General features: G+C 45.0%; 1 protein-coding gene across 2 annotated transcripts; it reads right to left on the bottom strand.

Annotated features, from left to right (window-relative positions):
- Window positions 1-4,277: 4,277 nt before the first annotated feature.
- Window positions 4,278-25,159, bottom strand: AGXT (alanine--glyoxylate and serine--pyruvate aminotransferase). 2 transcript variants are annotated; one of them, XM_043992524.1, is made up of 11 exons: window positions 24,836-25,147; window positions 20,955-21,147; window positions 18,271-18,335; window positions 16,382-16,482; window positions 15,394-15,464; window positions 14,587-14,671; window positions 10,920-11,015; window positions 9,676-9,745; window positions 7,076-7,171; window positions 5,388-5,516; window positions 4,278-4,672 (listed from the first exon to the last, which is right to left on the bottom strand). In XM_043992524.1, the coding sequence occupies exons 1-11, from the start codon at window positions 25,097-25,099 to the stop codon at window positions 4,565-4,567; spliced, it is 1,278 nt and encodes a 425-aa protein (XP_043848459.1). In that variant the 5' UTR covers window positions 25,100-25,147; the 3' UTR covers window positions 4,278-4,564. The 2 variants fall into 2 exon arrangements, with proteins under 2 accessions (XP_043848459.1, XP_043848460.1); XM_043992525.1 differs by lacking the exon at window positions 5,388-5,516 and having other exon boundaries at window positions 24,836-25,159.
- Between the last annotated feature and the right edge of the window lie 949 nt (window positions 25,160-26,108).

Genomic DNA, 26,108 nt, shown 5'->3' on the forward strand with positions numbered 1-26,108 from the left:
TCAGACAATGCCTCAGAGCACTATGGGACAATATGGGAAGGGAATGGCTTCAGTTTTATGGGAGATCTTGGCATTCAGCTTCTCTCAGAAGACAAGAGGTGATGGGATCTGTATGGAGTACACATATGGTGCATCAGTATCTGAATATTGGCATTTCCCACTGTGACCCAAGTCCACCAGCATGGGTGCTGTCACAACCGCATTCTCTTACGCCAAAGGGTTAGTGTTCAGATTTGCTGCTTTTATTTATCCTCATAGAGATTTGGGGTTAATACCCACACAAGAATGCACACCATTGACAATGGGCATGTCAGCATGAAGTTCTCAGGTGATGTCTTAGCAATGAAATGTGACGTATTTGATCTAAATAAATGTCAGTGTACGAGATCTGTGGATGGAGCAAGCTTCTGGTTTTCTTTGAATGTTGTTCACCTTCTCCTCTCTTGAGTTTTGCCTTTTGAAATGTAGAGAAATGCCCCCATGCTTTTCTGAATCCTTCCACATGAAAGTATTCTAGAAGTAATTCCTAGTTCCCATGTTATCTTATGTGCCTAGACAGAGCTATAGCTTATGTCATGAAATGTCTTCCACTCAAGAGTTGGGGAAGACCACGGTAAAGACCCATGGAGAAAGTGGGAGAGGACAAGGTGAGAACAGAAAGGAGCTCATCTACCCAAAGGTCCACTGCTAAGGCATGAGAAAGCTCATGCCATTCTTGCCCACTAGGTGCTGAGCTTGGCTTTTTTGAAAGTTAGATGGCATAACAGGAATAATGCTGGACTTGTAGTCAGGAAGAACTGAGTTCAAATTCTGCTTCAGACACTGTGACCCTGGCCAAAACATTTAGCCCCGCTCAGTCTCAATTTCCTCATATGTAAAATGGGGATAATAATAGCAACTACATCATAGGGTTGTTGGAGGATCAATAAGATATTAAGAGGGGCAGCTAGGTGGCGCAGTGGATAGAGCACCGGCCCTGGATTCAGGAGTACCTGAGTTCAAATTCAGCCTCAGACACTTGACACATACTAGCTGTGTGACCCTGGGCAAGTCACTTAACCCCAATTGCCTCACTAAAAAAAAATAAGATATTAAGAGCTATCTAAATATTGGTATTATTTTTATTATTGTTGTTTCTACACTGCTGAAAGACTGGAAATATTACCATTGACTCTGTATTTGTTGCCCTGAGGAAAAAGCCCCACCTGCCTTGCCCTAGTTCTGGCTCTGTGCCAAGCATTGTAAATATGGGGAAAGAATGATGGGGGAAGAACAGAGAGGCAGCAGGTCAAAATCAAGTCTCTTGACTGGCTGTTCTGTCCAATTACAATGATAACTATGACAACGATGACTATGAGGAAGAGGATGGAAGATATAGCAAGAGTGCACATTTATCTCCTACTTTAAGGTTTAAAAATGACTTCATTTAAAATTGCCCTATAAGCAGATGAGAGGCAAATGTAATTATCCTCTTTTATAGACAAACTGACCCTCAGTGACTTCCTTACAGCCATACGGGACTAGAGAATGCTGGGGTTAGACTCCAGGTCTGTTAATGCCAGCTCTGATAGGACAAAGAGGTGGGGGATGTTGGACCCAAGGCTACTGAAGTAGTCTGAGGTCAATCCTCTCAGCAGTGACCAATCTTGACTCACTTGGATCCAGCTGAGGACCTGCCCAGATGCCTAGGAAGGGGGGATGGGGCCAGCCCTGGATTTCAATAGAATGAAGTCAGATGTGGGATCCTTCATCAGTATCTCATTCAGAGACAGCGTCCTGCAGCTAACCGTCCAGAGGCTAGGACAAGTGGCTAGGTCTGATAAGCAGCACAGAAAAGCTTAACATAGTGGGCTTTGCAGGTGCAGGTTCTTCTGATTAGCAAGGAGAGAGTTTCTCTAAAGCAAGGCTTCAAGTGTGGGCACTAGGCATGCCCAATGTGGTGTCTGTTTTTGTTTTTCCAGTGTGTGTGTGATTCTAGCCCAGTAACAGGAGTAATCACTACAAATTGTTCTGAATTACAGGTTGTGTTGAGGGATTAGAGTAACCACTCCTTAGTAATGAAACTGTTGGGGGACTGGTTGAACAGCTGCTTTAAAGATGAAGGGTTCCTGGTGTTTCCCTCTTGTAGTTGTGGGTGCAAGGTCCAGAATGTCTACGAATGAGAGAGAGAAGTTAAGTGACTTGCCCAAGGGTCACACAGGTGATGGCTAACTGCTCAAGCCCAGGTAATCAGACTCAATTCCCCATAGCTCTCCTGCTGATCAATAAAGAAGGATTGGTTTGGCCACCTTTTCTTCTCCAAATTCACTGAACTTCTCAACTGTAGCCTGGAAATTGGGGGCTGGATGGTACTTGCTCAAATGAAGCTATTGGATTAGACCAGTTGTTAATTTCTAGGTGGTGGGAGCCCCAAATCCTGATCCCCAGTTGTCAGATCCCAGCTGTGGGGGACACCTTGAGCTAAATTCCCCTCACCCCTTGTCTCTTTGGGTTTCATAGAATCACAGAGTCATGAAGGAGGAATGGACCTTGGAGGTCATTTGTCCAACCTGCTCCTGAGTAATAATCCCTCTCTAGCACTCCCAACGAGTAGTCATCCAGCCTTCCCTCGAAGACCTCCAAGGAAGGGGAACCCATGGCCTCTCAGGCAGCCAGTCTGTCCCATTTGGAATGACAGTCTGTTCAGGAAGGTTTTTCTGAGCTGTGGCCACCCTTCCTAGCGCTGCCTTCTGGGGTCAAATGAAGAAAGTCCAATTTCCCTTCCAGCCAAAGCAGTCATTCAAGTCCTTGAAGATGTCATTTGTATTTTCCGAGTCTCCTCTTCTCTGGCCAATATGTCCCATTCCTTCAGTTGACCTTTTATGGCAGGAACTCGGGGTCCCTCTCCATCCTGGCTCCCCTCCTCTGGGTATTCCACAGATTAGTAACATTGTTCAGAAAATGTGGTACCCAAAACCAAACCCATCTTGCCCATGTGCTCCAGCTGGGCTCTCCCTGTCTGCATCCCCATTCCCTTGCTTCCGAGCTCTGCCTCCCTCCAAGGACTCTCCCTAGCTCACACCTACCCACCTTCTCCTTCCCCTCCCGTCTTCAGCTCCTAGTCTCTAGAGCTGGGGGTTTGAAGTTGGGTGGGTGGTGAAGGGAGGCTGCTAATTTCAAAAATTAAAAAAAAGCCGGAAAGGGTGATTTTCTCCCTCATAAAATGAGAATGTAACAGGAAGCTTGTTGGGGTGGAGTGAGGTCTGGCCTGGAAATCAGAAAGACCTGCCTGTGACTCTCATCCAGGTTGGGGGACCCCAGACAAGTTACTGAGAAGCTTCCTGGAGCACTGAGAAGTTAAGGCACTAAGTAACAGAAAAATGGTTGACCTGCAGCAGAGGAGAGCATTTCCACATTGGGGGTTAATTTTTTGACAATGATGAAATCACAGAACTGGAATGAAACACGAATGAGTTTTGAGTTTCATGGTTTGTGAAGCACTTTCCACAGGTTCCTCATTTGAGCCTCACCACAAACAAGTCTGGAAGGCAGGTACACTGATCATCTCCATCTTAGAGATGAGGAATTGATGTAGACCCTGAGTCACTTAGCTACCCCGATCTCAAAGTGAGAAAGGGACTCAGGAGGGATTTGAACCCAGGTTTTCCTGACTCCAAGTTCAGTGCCTTATCTCGTATGCCTTCATGCTGTCTGATAGAGGGGCAGTGTGTGGGTGGAGGGCACCATTGCTGGGAATGGGGCAAGGCGAGCAGTAAAGTGTGTGAGTGTATGTGGGGGGGTGGTGCACACTCACGCTTGGGTTGTATGTTGTCTGCTCAAAACTCTTCACCAGAGGTTCTCAACCCATTTCAGTCCTTGAGTGTGCCTGCTCTCAGTAAACATATAGAGATATGGATCTAGCTATAGGTATAGGTATGTGTCTATGTGTGTGTATATATATATATATATATACACACACACAAATATATATTTACATATATATCCATTCTTGAGTTTTCCACTGTATGTGTGCATAGGAACAGAGATCAATTGAGTTTAATTTTGATAGACTAATATGGTTCTTTGACACTCGAGCCCTTGATGAGCTCCTTGTGGGTGCACAGTCTCAGGCAGAGAGCCCCTGCTCCAGACCTCGCGCTCAGTCTCATCCAAAGCCTTTGGAGCCCTTCTTGTCTCTCTGATTTCCTTAGGGTCCTTTTTGGGGGGAGGGGTTGATGTACAGATGACTTTGTCTGGGGGGGGGACTGGGCTGGGAGGAGAAAGGGGCAGAAAGGCCATGGCAGACCAAACTGGTTCTTTAATTACAGAAAGACTTAGGCAGGGGTTGAGTGGACACCCATTTCTAAGCCCCAGAAAACCCTCAAGGAGTCAGAAGATACAAAGACTTGGGGCTCTGCACCCTATGGGAAAAGGACCAAGGGTGAGTGGCCTGCATGAGAAGGAGGCATCAGCAGAACAGAGGGAGGCCCCAGGAAGGCCCCGTTACTCGCCCGTCCCCTCTCTGCTTTCCTTCTGGCTCCTTCAGATTGTCACCCACCCCCCAAAGGGGGGAGGGGTGGGACCCCTATAGCTTGTTCTTGGGGCAGTGCTGCAGGGCCTCCTTCAGGGCCAGGATGACTCGGTCCACGTTGGCTTTGGTGGCGTTAGATCCGAGGAGACCGATCCTCAGCACCTGTGACGGGTGAGAGCACAAGATGAAACTGTGACAAGCTGGCCTCAGTCAAAGGTCAGGCTCATCCATGGGTGCTTCCTGATGGGGGCCTGATTGACCATCCAGGTTCTTTATACCATGGCTCCCCTTTGTGCACTGGGCATTTCAGTCAAACCAACCTCTTGGCTGAAACCCGAACTGAGCGTTGGAGTAGAATTCTGCATTGGGAGTCAGAAAGACTTGAATTCAAATTCTGCCTATGACAGACCTTGGGAAAGTCATTTATCTCTGCTGAGCCTCAGTTTCCTCATCTCTAAAATAAGGACTAGATGGTTTTGGCTTTCAGTCCATGCCTTTGAAAGGGCCGTTCCCCCTTGCCTGGGATATACTGCCTATTCACTTCTCCTTTTTAGAACCCCTACCTTCCTTCAGACTCACTTCATGGGACCGTTCCTGATGCAGCCCTTAGAGCCCCTCTAGTTCCAGTTGTTTGAAACTTCTTTCCTTACATCAAGCCTCCATTTCCTGCTCTACCTTTTTGTCTGTTCTATCACATCACTGACTTATTAGGCCTGGGGCCCACTGAAACGCCCAGCTCTCTTTCAGCCAAGCCAATGTACTTTCCACCGCACTTGGCCGTGGGGTGTAGGCTTCCTGGAGCACACACAGGCACAGAGTCCAGCAAGCTCCACGGTCAGGTCTCCAGGTTCCATTTGCCCCTCCCTCCCAGACTTACTAGTCCAACAGAAGGTCCCAGGCCCCCGGTGATCTCAATGCCATGATTCCTCATGATGTAGGAGGTGATGTCCTTCCAGTTGTACCCCAGAGGCACAGCCACTGTGGTGACTGTGGGTAACCTCACTTCCTGGAAGACAAGGCCACACACAGGTCCTCATGGGGAAGAGGGACGCAACAGGCTGGGTCATCTAGGCCAGGCTTTTCCAGGTTTGCTGAGGCCAGAGGGGTGAGTGACCAGCAGCACCAAAGGAATCAACTTTTAAAGATAAGTTCAGTTGGTGGGCAAACAGCCCGACCTTTGGGACACCGGAAGGAGAGACTCTGGAAAACTGACCCATGGAGGGAGTGGACAGACTAGGAACATTGTCAGGCCACTGCTGGAGAGGTTGTCACTGGGAATGGAGCAGGGCAGGATTGCGCTGCAGGGCAGGGAACTGCCAGCTTCTTGTTTTAACTAGAAAACCTTGCTTATGAGGTGCTAAGTTCAGCTGCTGAACAAGTGCTGTATTTCTAAATGTTCTATATTTTTAATTTCTCTATTTTTGGTATTTTCTACATTTCTAATTTCTATTTTTCTGTATTCGTAAATTTCAGTGCCCTGAGGTAATGCCCTTGTGGTCTGTCCTAGTTATTGTTCTGATTGAGGGTAATTTTCTCAGACTCTCAGCTTGACTCTGGCTATGGATCAATGACTTGGCATTGACCATAGGATAGTGAGAGACTAGGAAAAGGGGCTAGGCCTATGATTTCACTGGAACTTCTGTCACAGACGCTCTTTGCACTGATGCACGTCAATACTTTCTTAGAACAGCTTAGAGTCTTGTGGTGATGGGGAGTTCTGAGAGGTTTGCCTGCCCAGGGTCACACAGCTGATGCATGTTGGAGCAGAGGCGTCAGAAATGAGGCCCTCTGGGATACTCCTGAGGCCTCCCCAGATAAAAATGTAACTGTGAAACATGTAACAAAATATATGAAAAACACAATAAAACACAGAAAAGGTTCTATGGGAAAACCTAGTTACTGTGAAGCCCACAGGGTCCCTCTGGTGCAGACTGGTGACTTGCAGTTTTTGCCTGAGTTCGACACCCTTGGGTTAAAGGGTAACACTTGAACTCAAATCTTCAGGCTTCTCTGTCTACTCTGTTCCCAGCTGCTGGTGGTAATACTAATGCTAATGACAGTCACTTATAGAGCTTTTTTTGGGGGGGGGGGCGTGAGGCAATTGGGGTTAAGTGATTTGCCCAGGGTCACACGCTAGTAAGTGTCAAGTGTCTGAGGCTGGATTTGAACTCAGGTCCTCCTGAATCCAAGGCCAGTGCTTTATCCACTGCGCCACCTAGCTGCCCCCTTATAGAGCTTTTTAAAGGTTTGCAAAATTCACTTTTTCTTTTTAAAAGCTGGAGGTCCTTACCTCCCAGAGGCTGTAGTTTGGGGTCAGCTCAGGCCTGATCCCTGCCCCCCACCCCCATTGATTAGCATGGGAGCTTCCCCCTGCTCCATTTCAAACTGGACAGGTCTGTCTCTTCTCATGGTCACCCCCATTCCCTACCTCCATGCCCTCCATCCCAGATCCTGGGGCCTTCCCTGTACCAAGGCCACTAACATTCAGCTCCAGAGCTCTTTCCCTATGTGCGGGTGCTCTGCCCCTCCAGGTGCCCCGCTGAGTACCCTGCCCTCTGGCCTTACCGGCTCCTTCACAAAGAGCTGAAGGCCCAGCTTCTGCAGCCCTTTGTGTAGGTAGGCTGTGGCCTCCCGGTGTTTCTTCCAGCTCTCCTCCAGGCCCTGAACAAAGAAAAGGAAAACCACGAATATCTGCAGTTGTAGAGAAGGGATACTGCTATTGGGGAGGAAAAGGAAACCCTGCAGAAATGAGATGGGGAAAGATGAGGTCCTCTCGGGTGTGATAGCTGGCGATCCTGGAGTCACAGTGGATCCCAGAATCCTCACTGTTCTAACATGTAGAAAGAAGACCCAGAAACAGGAGAGAGAAATGGAGGAAAAGGAAGGCGTGAGAAGAGGATGAAGAGAATGAGAATAGATTTAAAGCCAGAAAGGACCTCAGAAGCCATCTAGCCTTATTCTCTCATTTTACAGATAGGGAAACTGAGTCCCAGAAAAGTGAAGTGACAGGAATAGCAAGTGAAAGAAGTGGATTCAAGCCTAGGCCCTTTGACTCTGAATTCCACATCTGTTCCACTAACCTCCTCTTCCCCCAGACAAGAGAAGATGGAGATGGCCGGCTATCTCCCCCCGCCCAGCCCCACCTTCCCTTCTAATCAAGGTATCCCTCTGGGGTAGCCTGTGTGAGAGAGTGATGTGCTCACCTTTCTTGGGCATCATTCCCTATCACGTCACCAGCAGCCTGAGTGAATTACTCCATAAGGGACCTGGCTCTCTGGGCCTCAGGAGTCACCTTCTCCTCAGGCAAAGGACAAAGAGAGACCCAACAACATGGGGCTAGAGTTCTCCATAGCCGTCCTGAGCAGCGCCCCCCCCCTTCCTTCCCAGAACTTCCTCTCTTCATAGCCCATCCATTCCTTCACATCCAGGTGGCCTGAGCCACAAATCATGAATGATTTTATATATATATATATATATATATATATATAATTTTTTTTTTGCAGGGCAATGAGGGTTAAGTGACTTGCCCAGGGTCACACAGCTAGTAAGTGTCAAGTGTCTGAGGCCGGATTTGAACTCAGGTCCTCCTGAATCCAGGGCTGGCGCTTTATCCACTGCGCCACCTAGCTGCCCCCAATGATTTGTTTTTATGTGACTCTCAGAGATGTTTTCAGATGTTAGCCAATCCACAGGGTGAGGCACAGACCAAGAAGAAGCTTGTGATCTCTGGGGAGTAAACTCCTAAGCCAGAATATTGCATTCAGTTTGGCTTAATGCCTGGAGCAGGCTCAGAGAAGATGGAAAAATGTTTGAGGGGAAACCCCCATATTACGAAAATGCTGGAATCTAAAACCTGGGGATGGGGGCCAAGCCCAATTTTTAAGTAACAGAAGGATTGTTTCAGAAGACTTGGTGAGGTAAAGTTCAGAATAAGAATAGACAGCCAGGCACTGTCCACTCCAAAGAAGAATTCCCTGTGGTCAGCCTTTGGGAGGCGTGAGAAAGGGGCACCCTTCAGAGTTGGGAGCATCTCCTTCCTAAGAGGGCCTCAAAGAGGGGATGGGCTCCATCCCTTTAGGAAAGCCTCAGCCATCAAAGCAAACATGGCTGTGCTCCCATGTCAAGCCGTGGGGACCCTTTGTTCCTCTCTCTGAAGGCCACAGGATGACGACGGTAATGACAACTAACAGACAACAAATTACGGTTTGCAAAATCTTTTACATCTCATACCTCACTGGATGCTCACCACGCTTCGATGTCACTAATATTCTTATTTTGCAGATGAGGGAACTGAGGCTGAAAGAAACTAAGCTACTTGCTTAGGATCATGTATCTGGGCAGTACCTGAGGCAGAATCTGAACTCTTGTCTCGCTGCCTCCACTAAGTTTGGGGTCAGCTCAGGCCTGATCCCTGCCCCCCACCCCCATTGATTAGCATGGGAGCTTCCCCCTGCTCCATTTCAAACTGGACAGGTCTGTCTCTTCTCATGGTCACCCCCATTCCCTACCTCCATGCCCTCCATCCCAGATCCTGGGGCCTTCCCTGTACCAAGGCCACTAACATTCAGCTCCAGAGCTCTTTCCCTATGTGTGGGTGCTCTGTCCACTAAGCTAGGATGAGTAGCATGTCCCCCAAGGCTCTTCTAGCCTTCCTAGTTCATCATTTTGGTCCAAATCTATGATTTTATCAGTTTAGGGAACTCCTAAGATTGCCAAATGTTATAGTCTAATTTAATTATTTTTTTCAATTAATAAGCATGTCTTCTCTTTCCCTCCTAACCCACCTCCATGGGGGAAGAGGGAGGAGGAGAACTTTCATAATAAATATTCAGTCAAGTGAAACAAATTCTCACATTGGCCATGTCCAGAAATGTGGGTCTGATTCTGCATGCAATTGTTAGAATTTTAGAAAGCATCTTGGGGAACTGAGAGGTAAATGACATGCCCAGGACACACAGATTGTTGTGGAGGAACCTGACCCTCAACGTTCCCACCATGAAGGCCTGCTCCCTAGCCACTATGCAACACTGCCTCTCCTGGTTACACATCAGGCATCCATAATTATGTTGGAAGAGAATATAATGCAAATGTCCCCAGCCAAGTTCCAGATGAACAACTCTGCAGAAAGAGGCAAGGTTTTCTCAGGTGATGGGGAAGGTGCTCACCTCTTCAGCTAGCAGGGCCAAACTCTCTCGAAGGGCAAAGAGGCCAATGACCGGGGGTGTGTGGTGATATCTGAAAGACATCAGGGGATGTGGACTTCAGCAGCTCTGCTGGTGAAGGCAGCAGGAGTGTCTCAGCCTCAGAAGGGGTGGGATCCACAGATCCATAGAGCCTCAGAGCTGGGAGGGACTTCAGAGGTCACCTAGTCCAGCCAGTGCCCAATGAAGCTTCTCCTCCACCACACAGCCCATGAGGAGTCATCCAGCCTTTGCTGAAGACCGTTAATGATGGAAACCTCCCACCACCTCCTGAGGGGACTTCCCACTCTTGATGCCAAACCCAAGTCTGCCTCTTCCCTATAACTTGAGGATGATGGGCCAGGTGCCTCAGAGGTCTCCCTCATGTCTAGCTCTAGGCTCCGGTGACCCACTCATTGCTTCATGTTCTACCACTTGGGACCAAGTGGGACAAGGCAAGATCTCTCTTTCACCCAAAAGCCTTTCAGACAGTCAAAGACAGATGTCGTGCCCCACCAAATCTACTTTTCTCCATGCTAAAATACCCATTTTACAATATAAAAATATATCATTTGGTTTACTGGAATTTTAACAAATTAAGAAATGTTTTAAAATTTTATTAGTTTTGATTTATAATATGATAAATAGCAATAGATATAGACTACTTAAATAAAAGCTCTTCATGGTTCTCAATCATTTTTAAGAACAAAATGGAATTCTGAAACCAAAAGGTTTAAGAACTACTACATTACAGAACACTATGTGGGCCATTTCCTTCTCTCTGTCTTTCTGTCTTCTCTCTCCTCTCTTTTTCCTTCTCTCTCCTGTCCCTCTCTCTTTCCCTCTTCTCTCTCCCCCTTCTTTCTCTTTCTCTTGCTGTCTTCTCTCTCCTCTCTGTCTCTCTGTGTCTCTCTCTGTCTGTTCTTTCAGTGAGATCTCATTTTCAGGGTATAACCTAAATTTGGGGGCAGTCCATATTCAGGCCATTATTTGGAATGCCATGGAGTTAGTTCAGGCTCCTCTTTGGAAGCCTGTGAAACGTGAAAGACAATTACTACTCATGTGACCTTGTTTGCTCATCTGTAAACTTCATCTCTAAGATCTTTCCTAGCTCTAGATTTGATGAGTCTACTTTTGCTATTGTGGAGCATGGGAAGGGATGGATTCCTCAGAGCACTTTCTTGCTATGCATACATGGGGACAGGAGCCCGTAATTCCCAAGTACTTACACTCTAGGATTGTCGTCGCATCCCCATATGTTGGACAGCCACTTTATATCCAAATTGAGAGAAAAGGGTTTTGTCTTTCTATTAAAAATCTTACCTCTATGAAAAAGAAAAGAGAACAGAAAACTCAACATTCATCCTTTGCCCAGCACCAGAGGAAGGATCCAACTTGCCAGTTCCTAAACATGTACCTGTCCGTGGTCCTTCCCTTTTAAAAAGATAATTGGCTAAGGCCAGTCTTGCTTCCCAAGCAGCAACAGCCTATAAAGACTCGGGATACAAGAATGGAATTTGGTGCTGTAATCAGATAAAACTTAGAACCAGGAAGAGCTGAAACACATCCAATAGGATGCCTAACCTTGATTCTGCTGCCTGGGGGTCACTGGGGAGAAATGATAAGCTACTCACAAGAATTATGATGATTTTTTGTTTACAAAATTTCTATTGGGAAATTATCGTGTGTGTATATATGAGTGTGTGTGTGTGTGTGTGTGTGTGTGTGTGTGTGTGTAGAAGTGGAGATGTTGGCAAAAAAGGACATTGTTTTCCTTCACCTTCCAGGAAGAGCTCATCTGTAGTTCATTTATAACTCTCTGGCAGGAGGCACCCAAGATCAGGTGTCCTGGGCTCTGGAAACCTCCAACTCTCCTTTGTCCTCCCTACTGCCTGACTCACCTGAGAGGCAAACCTCTCCCAGCCCAGGGAAGTTTAGCCACTTGTTCAGTTATTGGGTAGATTGTTCAGGAAAAAAAAAAGACATTGTAGTTACTAAAGGGAGTGAGTTTCCTGACATGGTGGGACCTTCCCAGTTCCCTAAAAAGATAACAAGAATGAGAGAAGCAGGCTAGCCACACCATCTGGGAATCAATTGACTGATCAGTTAATCAGCTAGCATTTAGAAAGCACCTTCTATGGGCCAAACACTGTCTTAGATGCTGCAGATACAAATAGAACAGTGGGACAGCTCTTGCCTTCAAGGGGCTTACAGTCTATTGAGTAGGTATACTGTATTCACAGATTAGTGAACACAAGGACAGATACAAAATCAATACACAATGATGCAGGCAGGAGGGAAACAGGGCACATGGGGGCAGGGGTATCAGCAAAGTCCACTCAACTGAAACCCTGAGGGGTGCTAGTGAGGAGTGAGAACCCTCCAACCATGGGGCACAATCTGTGCTTTAGATGGAATGTTCAGGGACCAAGTCTAAGTTAGTGAGGCTGGAGTGGAGAGTGTAGGAGGAGGGAGTACTGTGTCATCTGCCTGGAAAGAGTGGCTGAAGCCAGGTCCCTTCAGTGGAAAAATCAATGACCCTATCAATTCTCAGAGGGATAACTAGCCTGAGCTTCTTTCTCTGTCTCTCTTTGGCACTGCCTGTCCCTCTCTCGAAATAGTCTGAGGGAATGTGTGTGCATACACTCTACATGTACGCACCTTCTGGAGAGGACAAAGCTAGGTCAGGGTGTGGTGCCTGAGCTGGGAAGTTGGGGCTAAGTAGGAGAGATTGTTGTTGGTTACGAGAATGGGGCAGATACTAAATATATGGGGTTCAATATTTGTGTGTATCATACATACACACACACAGGGGAGGGGGAGAGGCAGAGAGACATAGAGACAGAGGCAGAATCAGAGCCAGAGAAAGTGATAAATACAGAGAACACAGAACTTGCTCCAGGAAATCCAGAATGGCCAAAAGCTACCCTTCTCCATTCAGGTACCTGGGTCCCAGGCTCTCCAGGAGCCCTGTGATCACCCAACCAATAGCCCTCTTTTGCTCCCTGGTCTTATTCCTATACCTCCCATCTTGGCCATGAATTTTCACTGCTCTCCTTCCTCCAGCTATTGCCATCCATGGGGCTACATGGTTACCTCTTCACCTAGGGCCCCAGAATTCCCAAGGGGTCCACCCAAAATGTGTAGTCTTCCCCTCTGTGGATCTCAGTCAGAGCCTCTTGCTCTCTTTTTCTCAGCTTCAGTCTTCTTGGTTCTTTCCATAGAACTAAGGTCATGGTTCAGATATCCACCAACCAAGACCCAATCCTTCACACTCATGATAGTGTCACTGGTGAGTACCCAAGGCATCCTCATTCATCCCCTGTCAAAGAGCGATCATCATAGTTCCAACTGTACTGTGTGTGCCAGGAGGGGGTGCTTATGCTTTGAATAAGGAGACATATCAATAAAATCTCCATCCTTTAACCTTGTCAGCCTTGACCAGTTGACTTTGGGTTGCCCTGTCTAAACAAGCATTACCATTTGGTATGAAGATGTTGATCAAGGGACCAGGAAGGAGAAACTAGGTGGTATGGTTTTCATAAGGTGGCTTGAATGCCCATGAGTTCCCAGAATGTCATACACACCCATTAAGCCACAAATTAATGAGTTTGGGGATATTTTTTTGCCATTTCCGAGTATCCCTTTGAAGGGATATAGCATGGAAGTGACTAAAAATTTAACATCCCTCTCCTGCTGAATCTAATTAAATGTTCAAAGGTTTATAATAGGTCATTTTCACATTGATCCAGCTCTTGGATGCCCAAGCAATTCTATAATCCATCCAAATGAATGGTCCCATTCATGAGGATATGAGTAAAAGAGCTATTTTTACCAAAACAAATATTTTCTTTTCTTTGGATATTTATGGCCTTTCATGGATTTTTAAAATGCTCTAAGCATAAGTACGAGATATTTGTAGGACACCCAAATCTGAATGCTGATTTGGGCTACCAACCAGAGACTGACTCACTCTGAGGCTGGCAGCTGGGGTAGGCAAGGGACTGTTCCAATATGGAGAAGACATTTAACTGTGGGACAAGATAATGGGGATTGAATTTTTAATATTTCAAACAGTTTTCAGAAAAAGGTATGCAAATACTCATTGTTTGTAGAAAAATGCCCCAAGACACTCATAAGACAAATGGAAATTAACATTATTCTGAGATGAATATCATACCCAGAGAATCAGTGATAGTAATTTTAAAAAGAAACCAAAACCAGAAAGTTGATCTTTCCATTCTTGAAAACAATTTGGAATTATATGAGAAAAATCATCAATCTGTTTACACAGTGAACTTGTTATTGGAAATATCCCCCCAAAGACGTCAATGACACAACCAAAGGTCTCATACATAACAAAATATTCATAGCATCATTTTCTGTGGTTACAAAAATACCAAAAACAAAGTGGATGTCCCTCTATTGAGGGATGGTTAAAGAAATTGTAACACATGAAATTGGTGTGTGTAACATAGAGGAAATTGTGCCATATGAGATTAGTATATACAGCAAAATAAGTGCTAAATAAACATGCTGATTTGAAGTAAATGTAGTCCAAAAGTATTGTGACTCTAAAAATGATGACAGTGAAGAATTTGAAGAAATGTGGGAAGACTTCCAAGAAGACCAAGGAAATCAGAACATACCTAGTGGCTACAGTAATGTAAAGGAGAACAACTGAACTCAGATTAATTGTGATAAGTAAACTTGGCTTCAAAGACTAGAGGATGAAACTCACATTCTTCTTAGGAGACAGGTTTGCTTTGTCAGTCTATTTTGCTTTACTTTTACCCCTTGTTTCTAGGAGAATTCACAGAGGTGGGAAGCATATCAGAAAATCAATGAAATAGAAAGGAAATGGGAAAGAAAAAGATGATGGAGCAGGAAGCTTACCTGGCTTTTTCACTGAAGGAAATCAGGGAAGTGCCGGGAGGAGAATTTAACACTTTCTGAGAGCCAGAGTACATGATGTCAATGCCTACATTAGCAGAGAAGAAGAGATTGAGTGACATCTGTCCCTTGGCCTGTAAGAATGGGATTTGGTGCTCCAGGTCTCTCTTCCTGAGGAGTAAGGCTTGGAGCACTTGGGGAGATCCTTCCCAATATTCTTTTTAATACCTTCAAATAGAAAGAATTCTGGGTGGAAGCAAAGCAAAGTGTTAGTAATGCTTTTCTGGGCTGTGCAGCTTGGTCTTCTTCCTTAATGACACCTGATGGCCGGGGTTGGCTCCTATAGTGTCTCTTTTTCTACAACAAACTTTACCCCAATGTCTGGCTCCCCAAAGCCCTCAACTGGGTAACTCACCCAGACCTGCTCCCATTGGGCAAAATCCATACTCCATACTTTCCCAGGCCCTCTCTACCCTGTTAAGAGTGACTTGGCCCAAACCCTAGTCCCCCAGACACTTGCTTTCTAAGAGTTTAGTCGTCTAGTTTGAGTAACTCATTTTTGCTAATAGGCCAAGTGGTGCTAATGTAACCCTTCTCTTCCCTAGGTAGGAGCCACATGATATCCATGAGGGAATTTCAGTCATTGCAGTAGATGGAGGGGTCGAATGTAGTGCGTCAGTAGTGTCTTTCCACATGGTACAAGATCAGCATGCAGGAATGGCTACACCCCAGTCCATCTGGCAGCATCTGGAAGCCCTGATGAGGGCTCATCACTGTAGGAATTGAAAGGAAGCCCTGTGTGGCTCTTACCTTGCTTGTCCATGTAAATTGGAGCTCCCCCTAATGAGGCTACAGAATCCACCAGGAGCAAACAATTATGCCTGACAAAAGGAGAAAGCAAAATCCATGGAAGTAAGGAAGACTAGCTGACCTTTCTAGCACAAAGCATTGTATATCCCTTATCCCATTTGATCTTCTCAAAGTCCCAGTAAAGTAGTTGGTATAGGTCAAGTCAATATTTCTAATGTGTCGATAAGAAAGCTAAGGCATGAAGTGACTTGTCCATAGGCAGCTATGTGGTACAGAATATAGAGCTCTAAGTCTGGAGTCAGAAATACTTGAATTCAAATCTGGCCTCAGACACATACTAGCTGTGAGACCCTGGGCAAGTCACTTAACCTCTGTCTCCTCAGTTTCCTCAATTGTGCAATGGGAATTATAGCAGCATCTACCTCATAGGGTTGTTGTGAGGATCAAATAAGACATTATCTTAAAAAATCACTTGGCACATATTATACATGTACATGATGGGGCATATAGATATGTATACATATATATATATATGTATGCATATGTGCATGAATATGTGTGAGTGCATACATGTACACTTAGTCCCAAATGTTTTAATGCCATTTTAAGCTTTAATAGCTTTTAAATTCTTGGAAAATGGGTGATCTGGGTATAATGTATAGATTTATCTTTTTTCGACCAGGACATTTAATTCACTAGGAAACCCCTTCCCTGGCCAGGGTAGATTACAGAGTTTATTGTGCTTCAAGGAACTAAGTCATGGGTCACTGGGTGCCCACACTGTGAACCACAGCATGTCCCTCAAATAACCTTCTGGAAAGTATTCTGAAATTCTACCAGGGAAAGGTTCACCAAACGTAGCAAGGCACTGCTCCTGGGGAGGCTAAGGGGTGGATTGTGAGAGGTAAGTGGATTTCAAAGTAAAGTTAAGACTCTGGGAGACTTGTGGCCACTCTCCTTGTCTCACCTGGGGGGTTGTGGGACTAACCTGTGACAGAGATCACCATATCCATCCAAGGGCTGGGCTATTCCACTGGAGGATTCTCCATGGGTGAGAAAGAGCAGCACAGGTTTATGTTGAGTCAGACCCTAGAGAGAGAGATGGGGGGGGAGAGGGGGGGGAGAGGGAGAGAGAGAAGGAGGGAGAGAGAGAGAGGGAGGGAGGGAGAGAGAGAAACAGAGAGAGAGGGAGAGAGAAACAGAGAGAGAGAGACAGAGAGAGAGAGAGAAACAGAGAGAGAGAGAAACAGAGAGAGAGGGAGAGAGAAACAGAGAGAGAGAAACAGAGAGAGAGAGACAGAGAGAGAGAGAGAGAAACAGAGAGAGAGAGAGAAACAGAGAGAGAGGGAGAGAGAAACAGAGAGAGAGAGACAGAGAGAGAGAGAGAGAGAGAGAGAGAGAGAGAGAAACAGAGAGAGAGAGAAACAGAGAGAAACAGAGAGAGAAACAGAGACACAGAGAAAGAGAGACAAAAACAGACACAGACACAGACACAGAGAGAAGAACAAGAACAAGAAGAGGAGGAAGAGAGAGAAATGAGCTTCCTCACTTTTCTGAGGAGGTTAGACAATGGAGGCAATGGCCTCTGAGGTGTTTCCAACTCTATATTTAGGTTCCTAGAATCTTCCACCAAGTCCTTTTCAGTCTTCCCCACCTGCAATTATTCCTCCTCACATTTTCGCAGAGCACTTTTTCAGTATTGCTCCATTGTCTTGGTCTTACTCTGCCTGCCTTGTAGGATGCACATCTGTGTATTTACTGTGTCCCCTGGTAGAATGAAAGCCCCATTGGGGCAGGATCTGGGTCATATTGGTAGTTGTGTCTTTAGTGCCTCACACAGCACCTTATAGCAGACACTTAATATATACTTGTTGAATTGAATTAAAGTTACACAATGGAACTGATAATATCTTAGCTACCAGCAGGTAGGTTAGGTCTTGGAGTCCCCCCTGGCATCTGATCTACTGGTTGGGGAACCCAGGAAAAGATTTCTTTCTTGGACTCTCTGCCTTACACTAGCTCTTTCTCTTTGTTCATCATCAGCACCACCGACATCACCTCAGCACCACAATAATCACTGAGCCTCACAATGATGCTGTGAAAACTACAGCTCTTGCTGTCAGTACCCACCTGTTGAGTTCCCACCCAGCTTTTGAACCCCTCTTTGAAGATTGTCTTCTCCATGAATCCCACCATGATGCCCATCCCCACTGATAAAGAGCCACTCCTCAGCCTGCCGCCTCCCTTTTTCAGCACCTCTCTGATGCATTTATCATTAATTACTTAGTATTATAGTTATCTCTTTATTCACCATATTCTCATCCCAGACTGTTGTTTTAAGAGGCTGGGACCAATGTCGATGATGAGGGTAATGATACTAACATTTATGTAGAACATTGAGGTTTTCAAAGTGTTTTACATATCATCTCATTTAACCTTCGCAACAACCTTGTGAGGGAGATGCTGTTTTATTCCCATTTTACAGATAAGAAAGTGAGACTGAAAGAGGTTAAATGTTTGCTCACAGTCACACAGATAGAAACTGTCTGAAGAAATATTTGATTATCGGTCTTCACTGTTCCTAAGTCTGTTGCTGCTCATGCCCAACACTGTGTCATCTGACTGTCTAACACCTCGCCATTATAGCTGCCCCTAGAGCTCAGTACAGTGCTCTCCACACGGAGTGCTTCACCAGTATTTGCTGAATTGGATTGTCTGGGTCCCATTGTTCATTAACATCACAACCACAGCTGGACCCCAAGCTCCTTATCCAGGGCTCTACTTGTTCCACACCTTTTACTGCATAATGTTCACCTGAAGTCAGCCATTGGCTGGAAGGTTGGGTATGGGACAGCCAAGTGCAAGCCTGACACGTACCTTCTCCACATCATGCAGTGTGTAATACTCTCCAGGGGCCTTCACCATCTGATGCACTTTGGCTCCTGATGGAATGAAGAAATATAGGAGGCAAAGGATCAGAGGGGAAACAAGGAAACGTCCTCAGTCACCCCTCAGTGATTCATTTCTACCTTTGACAGCATGGTGTACTGGCTCCAGGGTTGGCCCCTCAACATCCAGGTCTTTTGGTTTCACATCATCTACCTCCACAGGGGGCAGCAGAATGGTGAGAGAAGGGGGAAAGGGATTCTGAGCATCCAAACCATCTATAAACATCCCCTTGGTGGTAGGTGTTCTAATTGTGAGCTCTTTGTCCAGTGACTAACAAGCGATAAGTACTGTTCATTTCAATGGTACATAAGGGACCATATCATTGGGGCTGCTAGATGGTATAGTAGATAGAGCACCAGGCTTGGAATCATGAAGACATGAGTTCAAATGTGGCCTCACACATTTACTAGTTGTGTGACCCTGGGAAAGTCACTTTACCCTATTTGCCTCAGTTTCCTCATCTGTAAAATGAGTTGGAGAAGAAAATGGCAAACCACTCCAACATCTTTTCCAGGAAAAACCCCAAAGGGGTCACAGAGTTGAATATGACTGAAACAACTCAACAACAACATCAGTGAAATAAAGCTGGTGACCCTCAAATCTGGCTTAACTTGGATGGCAGTGACTCAACATTTTCTCTACTCTATCAAGAGGAAAGTGGGTGGCAGAAGTAGAGTGTAAATCTCAGAGCAACAGCATGACACTTAGCATCAAATACTCACAGAGTGACATTTTGGTACCGTGGTTAGGAAGCTGGGAGATGGCAGGGGGTCTAGCTATTTCCCCCTTTTCACTTTTATCATCTTTTAATGATGAACATATATGGTTGGTTCAACATAGCTGCTGGTGGTTTGAGCCAGATGCATGTCTCAATGCCTGACTTCTATCTGTGCATTCTTTTGACTCTTTATCAGGAAATAATGGAAAAGGCATGGGGCTTTTAAAAAAAAGACATGGGTTCAATCCCCAGCGTTCATAATTAACAGCTGTGTGACCTTGGACAAATCACTTCATTGAGCCTTATTTTTCTCATTGGTAAAATGGAAATAATTGCACTTGCACTATTTACTTCACAAGATGCTTTTGAGAAAATTCCTTTGAAAACTTTGTGTCACCATAAATATGAATTATCATAATCTTCCTTGCTTGCATGTATGTTTAACTGTGATTTAGGACTAAGAGGTTATACTTTCAACTTATAGGAACTATTCTGGATGTGCCTGGCACCCTAGTAGACATTTTCTCCACATTCCATGTGGGTCAGAGATGGTATGACACTGTGGCCAGAGGGCCAGCCTGAAAGTCAGAAACATCTGGGTTCAAATCCCACTTCTGATACCCGCCTCCCTAAGGTTTCATTTATTCTACTGAAAAATGAGGCTAACAATGCCTGTAGTCACAGGAGTATGGCTAAAATGATACAACATGTAACCTTTGCTTTAACAGTCCATGCAGTCAAATGTGCCCATTTTCCAGATATGGAAACTGAGTCTTAGTTAGGTAAAGTGACATTTCCAATGTCCCCCAGCTAATAAGTGGCAGATCCAGGACTTTGTCATGCCCACTAACTTCACATTTTGGCTGGAGAGTTGGGGAATATTTTCACATGAAACCCCACTGTCATGACAAATTCCATAGCTCCTTTTTTGACTGTCTTAGGTTGTCCATTAACAAGAACTTGGAACAATGACCTGTCTTTTTTGAACCAACCTCCTAACAAATTGCCCCTGAAACTGTGGTGAAATGTCTGTAAACAGTCCCATCAATCATTAAGCTGGATGAGATCCACATGGCTCCATCTTATTTCCCCTCTTTTGAGCCACTGTTGGTGGGCCAATATGGGAACTCAAAGGTGGTATTGATCCTGTGGAAGGACTACCCCCAGACCAATGGGCTTAGCTCATTCTAGGAAGCCCTGAAAGATGGAAACATTCTTGGCATTGGGGGGCAGACGTCTTCCTATTTGGGCACCTTTTCATGTGCAGAGTAAGTCTTGGAGAAAGGTCACTGGGTAAAATGTTTGACCCCAAGTTGGGCTGGGGAAGGACTTTGGTAATCAAACAGAGGTATTACTGCATGTCCTGCCACTCTCCCTGAAAATCTCTCTCCCTAGTCAATAGATGACTGCTCAGTAAAGTCATGCCTAGACCTGTGAAAAGGTAGGAAATGTATATATGGTAGACAAGGGAATTGGATGAAACCGGCCAATTAAAGTGGGCAGTTAGATGACACAATGGATAGAGTGCGGGGCCTGCAGTGAGGGAGATCTGAGTTCAAATCCAGCCTCAGACACATACTAACTGTGTGACCCTGGGCAAGTCCCCTAACTTCATAACCCAAATCACATTTGACAGTAGGGATTGTTTCATTTATAGCATTCCTTCAGGGATTCACAATGGCGCTTAAGTCACAGTTTCCTCCTGGGTAAAATGAGGGAGTTGGACTATGCTCTCCGGGGTCCCTTCCACCTTGAAATCTATGACCCTGGGATTTGCTTCATCCAATAGTAGTTTCAATTTCTCACCAATGGTCCCCATCCTAAAGCTGCTTGCTTACCTATCCAGTCTTGATCTGAGTTTGGAATTCCCCCAAGACAGAGTCTGTACACTTACCTATTCTCTCAGCAATGTCCACTATCCGCTGTCCCCAGATGCCATTCACCCCGACCAGGACAGATTCCCCTGGTTCCACCACATTGAATAAGGCCGCTTCCATAGCTGTGTGTCCAGAGCCGCTGATGGCCAGGGTGAGCTTGTTCTGTGTTTGGAAGGCATAGCGGATGCCATCTTTGATCTCATTCATGATCTGAAGGACAGGAGAGAGGTTACTGGTCAAACTCAACTTTGCAAAAAATCAACAAATGCCCTGTGACCACAAGCTGGGGATTACCCCAACCAGATGGATTCTCAAAGACAAGCATTTATTAAATGCCTACTGTATACAAGGCACCAATGTAGACAGGGCAACGAATAAAGAAATGACAGCTGCCCTGACCTCCAGAGAAGGACTCAAATATTCTCTCTTTTTCTCCATCCATGTCTTTCTCACTCTTTCCATTTTTGCCTTTCTTCTTCCTCCTTATCTAGCCATCTCTGTTTCTCTCCCCTCTGTCACTCTCTTTGACTTCTCTCTCCCCTCTGCAAGAAGTATCCCACTAACAAGAAGACAAGGAAAAGCATGTGAGATTTAGAACTTTTGAAGAACCTCAGGACTCCTCTAGTCCAACCCCCTCATGAAGAAATTGAGGCTCAGAGAGATGAAATGATTCCCCCAAGAACAAACATAGTAAGATAGTTCCAGCAGAAGTGTGCTGAGAAACTTAAGGAGGCAAAAATAAGCCTTGCTTAATAGGAACTTTAAGTTAGGAGACTTGGGTTCAAATTCTGACTTTGAAATTAATTAGATGTGTGACCATGGTCAAGCCATCTAATGTCTCTAAGCCTCAGTTTTCTTAGTTATAAAATAGGCACATTAATACTTGTATTCCCTTCCTACAAGGATTGTTGTGAGGAAAATGGGAAAATAAGGAGCTGTCTCATGGAGGCAGACAGAACCAACATTATGCCTTGGTGGGATTTGAGGAAATTATTCCTGCCTCCCTCTTATTAATATTGTAATGAAGATTCTTATTCTGTTAATTAATGGTGGAGTCACAGATCTCCATAATCCACCTTTCCATCATAATTTCACTCTACTTCCTTTCATGTATTCTGAATCCATCTCCTTTCTTATCCTTCTCTTGTTTTTGGTCTGTTTGGCAGCTAGGTAGCATAATAAAGAAGGCATTGATCTTGGAGTCAGGAAGTCCTAAATTCAAATTCTGCCTCAGACATTTAATAGCTGTGTGATCCTGGGCAAGTCCCTTAATCTCTATCAACCACATCTATCATATCTAGATCATGTATCTAGTCATATGCTTTCCCCACGTACACCACTCTGGTCAGTGACCAAAGAATTTGAACTTTCCTGAAGACAATACTTAAATTGGATTAGTAGCCACTTTCCTTGTTTCTTAGAATGATAAGCAAGGGCTTTGTATCGACAATGGAGCCTTTTTTTACCTGTCTTCTGCTGTTGATTTTGGAATAAGTAAGTGTGAAGGGGATTGGAAGGATGTGTTTACCCAGAAAGTATTTTAATGTGGAAAATACGTGACCTTAACCAAGTCACTGCACTTCTGCACTTCATTTTCCTCATCTGTAAAATGAAAGCACTGAATTGGATGGAGTCCAAGGTCCCTTCAAGATCTGAACCAGTAAGTTTTGTAGAATGGAAAGAGCCCTGGCTGTGGAATTGAAGGATCAAAGTTTAAATCTGATTTTGATGCATACTGCCTTGTGACCTTAAGCAAATCCATTAACCTCTCTGGGCCTCAATTTCTTAATTGGTCCAGTGAGGGACTAGACAGCCTCTAAGGTCCCATCAAACTCTAATTTTACCAGTCTCTGACCATATTCAGTCCCTATGCTCTTCTCACCTGGTAAAGTTGTAGGGTAAAAACCTCTAGATTTGGCTTAATTCCAAACTGGTAATGACTCACACTGTGACTTTAAGCAAGTCTCTTCTTGCTTTGTGTCTCTAATTCCACCTCTTGAAAAGGAAGAGGTTGGACTTTAGAAGTTAGTCCTGCATCATATGAACCAAGGGAGGACCTTAGCATGCTAAGCATGACCAGAATGTTACACATCTCAAGTCAAAGGGTTGATGGATAAACCTTCAATTTCCCAAGAACTGGAAACTTACAGAAAATTAGAAAAGAGTCAATAATGAGGTTTTGAAAGGCAAATGACAAGGCAAGAATCCTTTGTTGGCCCTTCAGGAGGGATGGAAACAGGGAGGCTGAACAACTCTCACTGATTCCCACAAGGTCCTTCATTAAATACCCATTAGGTGGTGGTGGTTGTCCTTCATTCTTTTCATTTATTTATTTTTGGTTGGGCAATGAGGATTAAATGACTTGCCCAGAGTCACACAGCTAGTAAGTATTAAGTGTCTGGGGTCAGATTTGAACTCAGGTCCTCCTGAATCCAGGGCTGGTGCTTTATCCACTGCCCCACCTAGCTACTCCCTCGTTGTCCTTCATTCTTGAAGATGACATCACTATGGTAGAATAAAGTTACAGTGTGTCTGATTGTGGATGATTAGACCAATACCTGAGCTCAGAATGCTCTACCACAGGTCAGGCACAAATAATCCAAGTGAACATTTGGGTTGGATTCTCTAAATTTGCACATCTCCCATTTCTTTTGGGCTATTTCAATTCTATTTTGCTTATAGGGCACAGCACCTTCTCTGACTTAGTAGATGGAACACCCTATGTTAGAAGGAATTAAATTTAATTCATTTGGACAGACTTTAATTAAGTAACTAGAAATAACCTGAGAGACCATCTAGTCTGGTCCTTCCAATTTACAAATGAGAAAACACGTCCAAAGAGGGGAAGTAAGTTGTGCCAGTTCATACACTTAGTTATTGACAGAGGCTAGATTAGGACCCAGGTTTTTTGATATATACCTTTTACAACTGTTATTTTATTTCACAAAATTATAGAATCTCTGAGACCTCAGGGATCTCTCAGTTTAACTGGAAGGTAAGAATCCCTTCATGTTCGTCATCTCTACCACGACTACCACCACCCTTGTCACCACCACCACCATCATCAGTATCAATTGTTCCTCATAAATGACCTTACATTTCCCCTCTCTCTGCCTCACTATCTCTCATGACTGAAGTGCACCTTTCTCTGGTCTCTGTCTCTTAGAACCCCATGTTTCCTTAAAGATTCACCTCAAGTGCCACTTTCTACATGAGTCCTTTTCTGATCCCCCAACTACTCAGTCTCCCCCTAAAATCACCTTGAATCTTCTTTATGGCTATGTATTCATGTGTGTTGTCTCTCTTGATGAAATGTTAGCCCCTTGAAGAAAAGAACTGTTTCACTGTTGGCTTTATATCTTCAGCACCTAGGAGAGGGTCTGGTACAGAGGAGGTGGGTGATAAATGCTCATTGATTAATCTATCAAAGTAGTTGTCATTTGTGTAGAACCTTAAGGTTTGCAAAGCACTTTATGTGCCAACAGCTCTAAGATTCCATAATTCCACTATCGTTAGACCTCGGTTTACTTCTCTGTAAATGAGGTTATTGGATTCACTTCCATTCCTTTTAGCTCTAGGATCCTGTGGTCCTCCCGGCATTGTTGTGATACTTAAATGAGAAGTTAATAGCTCATTTTATTTCATTTGAACATACCTGACTAGTCACCCCCACAAGCAACCCTGTGGCAGAGGCATTCCAGGTATTGTCCTCTCCATTTTAAAGATGAGAAAACTGAGGCAAAGTTAGTCACACAGATAGTAAATGCCAGAGCTAGGATTCAGACTCAGTTCTCTCCTGCCTCCAGGTCCAAGATGGCTTCAGACTCCCTGTGGTTCAGGCATGTTTCTAGAAAGAGTTTTGGAGAGTGACATGCAAGCCAGTTTTCCCTACACTTACCTGATACATTTCCTCATGCATGTGTCCAATCATTTGGAGGCCCCCTGCAAGCATGACCCGAGAAGTAAGATTGGAAGGTCCAGGTCCCAGCAGAAGTCTGTCTGGAATCTTCAGGGGCTTCCTCAGGGAGGTCGGGGGACCCACAATCAATGGGTAGCTGGCCATGTCCCGGCTCTGGGGAGCTGTCAGTACGGGGACGTGTGGCTGGATCCAACCTGCTGCCCAGGAAGCCAGGAACACACTGCCTGGAATGAACCTGGGCATCTCCCAGCAGTGCCAACAAGCACCGATTGGTTTGCTGTTCTCAACAGGCCTTTTATCAACAAAGAAGCAAGAATCAATAAGATCTGCCCCTGTAAGCCTGGAGCAAGCCTTGATCTCTCTCTCTCTCTCTCTCTCTCTCTCTCCTTCTTCCCTCTCCTTTCTCTCTCCTTCTCTTTCCCTTTTTTCTCTCCCTCTCTTTCTCACCTGGCCCTACTTATCTTGCAGTGACAGGACCTGATTTTTAGAGACTATTGAACCCTCTTCTTTAGGGCTGAAGGGGGGTTGCCCTCCCTCCCTCAGGATCAATAAAACAGCCTGGTCTCAGGCTTTCTGTTATCACCTCCCTTTCTAATCTTTCTTGCTCCTGGTCTTTTGGGACAAGAAAAAAATAACTTCTTAATCTTCCAAAGTCTCCTTTAAAAACCCAATGACTTCTGGTCTCCAGCTAACACCCTTCACCCCTGCTCTGCTACTTATTTAAAGGAGTGGGTACTTCTCAGGGAGTGACACACATCTCTCCTCATCTCTCCCTCCCTTTCTCCCCTTAACATTCCCTTAGAGATTGAACTCTGAGCCTCTTGGAATCAGAAGGGTCAGATTTCACTGACTTGTGTTGACTCTTTCTCTATCAGAAAAAGGGAAACAATGTGAAAAGCTAAAGCAGGAACTCCTATTTGGGAATTCAAAATTTTTTTAAATCATGAGATAAAATAAATGTGAATTGGATACCAACATTGACATAACTTTTGAAGTTTATGAACTGCTTTGGGTCCATTTCAAGGGTGGCATGGGGTCCTTGCCAGCCTCTTGGACTCCTAGGTAAGATATCAGCATCCAAGGCTGTCATCACCAATCGCTGAGACCCAGGACAAGTCCCCTAAGCCCTCTAGGCTTCTGGTTAATCATTTGTAAAGTGGGGGGTGATACCCAATTGACACTCCAGGTTTGGTAGGAGCAAAGTGCTTTAGAGTTCTTAAATTGCTGTCAGCAAACAAACATTTACTCACTA

This window comes from Dromiciops gliroides, chromosome 3, assembly GCF_019393635.1.
Source record: "Dromiciops gliroides isolate mDroGli1 chromosome 3, mDroGli1.pri, whole genome shotgun sequence".
In the NCBI taxonomy this organism is placed as follows: domain Eukaryota; kingdom Metazoa; phylum Chordata; class Mammalia; order Microbiotheria; family Microbiotheriidae; genus Dromiciops; species Dromiciops gliroides.